This window comes from Halyomorpha halys, unplaced genomic scaffold (assembly GCF_000696795.3).
Source record: "Halyomorpha halys isolate HHAL.00 unplaced genomic scaffold, Hhal_1.1 Scaffold768.1, whole genome shotgun sequence".
In the NCBI taxonomy this organism is placed as follows: domain Eukaryota; kingdom Metazoa; phylum Arthropoda; class Insecta; order Hemiptera; family Pentatomidae; genus Halyomorpha; species Halyomorpha halys.
Genome location: NW_027107817.1, coordinates 520,663 through 526,576, shown reverse-complemented (window position 1 = coordinate 526,576; position 5,914 = coordinate 520,663). Strand labels below are relative to the sequence as shown.

Here is a 5,914-nt window from a genome sequence, read left to right as displayed (position 1 = left end):
ATTATTTTTAACGTTTTGAAACAGTCACCATTTTTTATTCCCCCTACCTATACAAACAGACTTATAAATTTTGACTAGTAATTATACCTAGTTTTCAATTAAGTAACTGTGCCTCCTCGTATTGATTAATGTTTCTGCTAGTAATAAAAATAAAAACTAGATCGAAACAAGGAAAACGCCGCCGCGGTGAAGCGACTATAGGAAGCAGGAAGGAAAAGAAAACTGCGAACCGACCCGGCAGATAAAGCAATTCCTTTAATAATACAGTCTTGATAAAGTATCCCTTAAAGAATCTTAATCCCTGTTATCATCAAATAATAGGCTATTTGTTTTACACTTATAAAATAAGTTGTCCAAATAAAGACCGGGAAGAAATTAGCAGTTAGTTCCAGAAGGCAGCGCTGCAGTAGCCCATGCGCCGCCGGCAGTCAGTGTTGTTGTGACTGCTCGGGTGTGAGGTTATTGCCTCTTCATGTCTCTCTGTTCTCTCTCCTTCTCCTCTTAGTGTCGACTGTATCTTTATTATTTCATTTATACCAGGATAAATACTATCAGGTGAGTGTTTAGTTTCTTGTCCTAACCATATATCGACAAAAAAAACCTATATCTCCATATCCAATTTTCTAACTATACATGTTGTTTGACTTAACATATTTTTTATTATCATATTTAAACATAAATACCAATTATATTCTCAATATTCTTATCAAACTAATCCCAAATTCAACAGAGAATAAATTTTAAATTGAAATCAAATCAATTTAATATGTCATAAAAATTATTTTTTATATTAAAAATAGACTATTTTCAATCGCATAAACTCAAAATTTTATACTGATATAGAGAATAGCCCAGTTTCCTGAACCATGTGCTCCTCAGTGGCACAGTGCCAACTTCCCAATCTGATAATGAACCAAATCTCCTCAACTGTTTTACTTACTTTTCACAATTACGAAGAAAATCAAAGAGTTATTTATTGTCCATAGGATGAGCGGGAGCGGAATAAGGCATATCCCGGAGGAGCAAATGCTCCTGTCGGATAGAACTAGGAATGGAACCAGCATTCTCCCTACCAACAATGGCAAGCTGAGTAAGTCTTTTTTTAATTTTTTTAAATTAAAATATAACAGTTTTTTATTCTGACATGTGTGCTAGGAATGTTGCACTAGAGCAGGAATAGATTTCACTAACATTATTCTAATAAATGTTAATTTATTCCTCTAAGAATATTTTGCTATAATTAATAAGAGTCCACTAAAACATAGATATCTTTGGCATTACTAAATACTTTAAAATAAGTAAAAAGTGTTATAGTATTATTTTTTTAATTAATAAAAATTAAATAATATTTTATTGAATTAATAAAAATATTTAACGATGGTTGACAACTCTGCTGAATAAAATCATGAATTCAATATCATAATTCTTTTTTTTTTTCTTTTTTTTTTTTTTTTTTTTATTGGAAGAAACATAAATATCATTGACATTACCGAATATTTTAACATAAGCAAAAAGGAGTTGCATTACTCTTTTTTTTTTTCAAATCGATAAAATATTTACCAATGCTTGACAACTTCACTAAAAAATCATGAATTCTTCATAATTCATTTTTTTGTTGGTAACTAAAATATATACATTTAATAGAAAAATACATATAATCATTTTAATTGTAATGGAAGTTAAAGTGTTTTTTTTTTTATTACGGCTATTTCATGTTGAGAATCGTATTGAGGTAGAAGATAACACTTCAAAAACATTGTTTATAATTCAAGAGTTTTCTACCAAATGTCAATATATTCTCTTTTTAAAAAAAAAAAAATTATTTATTTATATTCACAACTGTATTGAAATATATAAAAAAGTAAATTTGATGTTAGTTATACAATAGTATAATACAGACATGTGGATAATCTATCCATTTATAGAACTCCTCTTTTGAAAAGTTAGTATTTAAAAATTCTTATGACAGTATCTCAAGTTCAATTTTTGTTGAAAATGTTGATTTTTAACATCTCTTTGACAGGGTAAAATTAAAATTCAAAAATAAACTTTTTGGTTTTGAATTTTTATTTTTCAAAAAATCTTTACTTTACAAAAATGGATATATTAACTTTTGATATGAAACTCTTCACTTGTCAACAAACATTGTTTACTAATTCTCATTATGTAATGATTTTTTTTCAATTGTTACTTCATTACCAACAATTATGTAAATATGAAGTAATTAATTTAAAATTTTAAATCAGATAATTTATGTAGATTTTATTGAGATGATAAGATTGAAATAAAACAGAACAAATAGAAAAAACATATTTTATATTGATTAAAAAATGTATTTATTAATGTTTATTGTTTATTTACTTTATTACTTAAATTTATTTAAATATGTGAGGATTAATTTAGAATTTTAAAATTGAGTATTTTTATTATCAATGTTTCTCAGAAAGAATCGTTTTGAATTAGACTACACAGAAATTACTTTAAGAATACCCTTCATATTTGTTTACAAATACTTTAAATCAATTGATGCTCAAATAAAAATTTTAATATATTTATTTTTGATTTACTTTTTATTAGTGAATTTATTTTAATATATATTTTTTTTAATCGTTAAAAATTTTATAAAATTCTGACAATGTACAAGAATAATGATAACAGACTGATTATACCTGAGTGATACTGATACATGATACGTAGATTGAAAAAGACCACTATCATATTTCTAATCCAATTTGGTTTTAGAATTGCATATTATCTGTAAATGTGGTTTGAAATTTGCTGAGATGATATCAAATAAGAAACATCTTTCCTGGTAACTCAATTGTTCAATTAAAATAAATAAGTAAATCATTTTATGAATGGGATTTCAAATTAGAAGAAAACTGATTGAGGAAGAAGGGAGTTGTGAGTGATGGTAGAATGCCTTTATCAACAATGTTCTCTGTTGGGTTTTTTTATTATTATTTTTAATATCTTGTGATAATATATATGAACTTATTTTCATTATGGGAAAACCCAGAAAGGAAATTTTATAAGTTGTGAACATTTTAAATACATATATTTCATTATGTGCTTGTATTGTTTATTTTTTTTTTTTGACTACTTCAAATTTTAATTAAAATTTAATTTTTTTCTTACTGTATATTTTAATCATCTTAAATGAGGTCTTTTTGAAACTCATAAAATATACATTATTATATAATTATAATTCAATAGATATTATTGTATATAATTATTCAAATATACTGTCTGCAATGTTTGGATGCATTGAAATTAAGACCATTAATTTTATACTAAATTTACTAACACAACATATCATTGAAATATTATGTATAATATTAAACTAATTTAACATTAGAAATAAACTAAATCTTAATAGCACATAAAGGGTCTAGGGTGGTAGGTAGATTTATACATAAAATTTTATGGCAACGACAATCAATATACTATTTCTTAGATGATATATTGAATCACTTAACTTTTATTGTTTTAGTGCATGTAGATTGAAACTACTAGCTAGAATTGCCATGGCTACGACCCTTTTTCTTGAATGAACCATTAATAAATAAATATCATATCCATGGCAATTTTAGCTATTAGTTTCAACTATAACTAATTTTTGTCCAACACTGGAAATACTATAGCAAGGCTATAGGCAGGAAATTGAAACAAGATAGTAATAATAAATAATAAATAAATCGTATTCTATCGTACTGAATACTTTATAATTATGTTAGAATTTAAATTTATTTAACAAAAAAAATTAATATCTTTTTATAAAATTTCTTAAAATAATTTATATTTTTTTTTATTGAATACAAAAATCTAAGCTTTCATTAATCTATAAACTCTAGTTCATTGATTTTATTTTTAATTTTAATGCCCATTAAAGAAACATTATGCATTATTTTTATCGATGAGAATGTTAATTCAAATTATAAAATTTATTTTTCTTGACCTTAAATAGTTTAGATTAGACCCATTTTATTTTTACTAATTATAAATAAAATTAATAATATTAATTATTAATTTCAATGTCCATTAAAGAAAAAATATATATTATTTTTATCGGTGTGAATATTAATTCAAATTATGAAATATATTTTTCTTGACCTTAAACAGTTGAGATTAGATCCATGTTATTTTTATTTTTTTAATTTTATCAACTATATCATTATGCTCTATTTAAATTATAATTTATATTAAACAAAATCTAAAATATTATATAATTGCCATTTTTAATTATTGTACATGTTAGTATAAACTAAAAAGAAATTTAAGACCTTTTTTTTTTACTAAAAGAAATTAACAAAATGACTAGTGTATAATTTATTTTATATTACAAATTGTGTAGTAATATTTTTAGCCAAATATAAATAAATTTTCATTAATACATAAAAAAAAGAACAAATAGTGATTTTTCTCACTATACACTGATAATTCATGTACTGTGGGCATAACAATCCATATCGTTCGTATTGCAATTTACTTGCAAAAAAAAAGTATTTCTCTCTCTGGGATTTAGTATCTTCTAATTTATATTTTTGAAACAAAGTTTTAATGATATAAATTCTATTCTCAACATAGAAACTGTGTATAAAATTTCGACAGAGTTGTAATAATTTTCTTTCTTACTTTGTTTTTTTTTTTTTATTATTTAAGTTTTTTTTCTTCCACAAATTTGAAAATAAATATTAAATTTAATTAAATATTTAAATTGATTTATTATTTAAATTAGATATTTGCTGACAATAGAATACATACATAACTTAATCATATGTATATTGTTGTATTATCATTTTCATTTTTATGTTGCATTGTATTGTGTTCAGAAAAATAGTGTACAAATTTAAATCGTAACTACTGGTCTATACAGTCTGTCAAAATCATAAGTTTAAAAATATTTGATTGGTTTTAAAAATGTTTTTGACTCATTCATAATATATCTATCGAGACTGGTTTTATTATTTAAATAAAATAAACTTTATCCAATTAAGTCTCAACACTCGTTATTAGTACTTTAAATTTCCTACATTTTGTTCCACCTGGCCATCCTCTAATATTTACCTTAAATTCACATTCTCACAACCAACTATTACATTTTCATTGGCAGGCTATACTGCCCAGGTCTAATAAAATTATTCCGATTAACCTATGTACGTCACTATTTTATTTAAATATAAATAATTTTAATTTCAATTGATCTGAACACTCAATTACCCACCTAATAACAATACTATTTGACCTTTCTTTCAATCAGGTCTAATACAAATAGCTCTTTCATTGATAAATACTAAGAAATAAACCGATAACAGGGGAAAAAAAAATTAAACATTGAGAAACATGTGGCAGACATATTTGATTCATTCATTCAAGGGAACTCGTCTTAAAAAATAACTTTTTACATTTGGCCCAATCAGTAAGAGATAATATTTTCTTACTTGATTAGCTGATTCTTAATATGTATTTTCTTGTTATAATTAATTTTGATTTTTTTTTTAAATTAAAAAATGTATGCCAGCAAATTACAAAATTTAAAATTTAAAAAAAAAAAAAAGGAACCTGTTATTTTGGAAATAAGTATTTAAATTCTTTACAAAAAAATGAAATTTGATATTAATTCTGTGTGCTTTTTAAAATAATTTTTTTAAATTTACGTATAAAGGCATTACTTGATCTTATTTTATTTCATGTATTTGTTGATGAATGTATATTGTGTTCCAATGTTTTTTTATTTAAAATGGAAAAAAAAATTATATCTACTCTAAGTAATGAGAATTTTCATTTAAGAATAAATCCTCGAGGGAAAACCAAACAAGTTTTAAAGAAAATATAAACCTAAAAAAATCTTGGTTCTGTAATTATATTGTATTTAAAATATTATTTTAGTATAAGTTTAGTTGTTTTTTTTTTT

The 5,914-nt window shown here is 23.7% G+C and overlaps 1 protein-coding gene across 1 annotated transcript in view; it reads left to right on the top strand.

Annotated features, from left to right (window-relative positions):
• The first annotated feature begins 402 nt into the window (after positions 1-402).
• Positions 403-5,914, top strand: part of Ent2 (Equilibrative nucleoside transporter 2) — a 95,068-nt gene continuing 89,556 nt past the window's right edge. Inside the window, exons 1-2 of the mRNA XM_014429145.2 lie at positions 403-555; positions 987-1,090. Coding sequence (XP_014284631.1) covers positions 988-1,090 — 103 coding nt within the window. The 5' untranslated portion in view covers positions 403-555; position 987. The remainder of the gene's footprint in view (positions 556-986; positions 1,091-5,914) is intronic.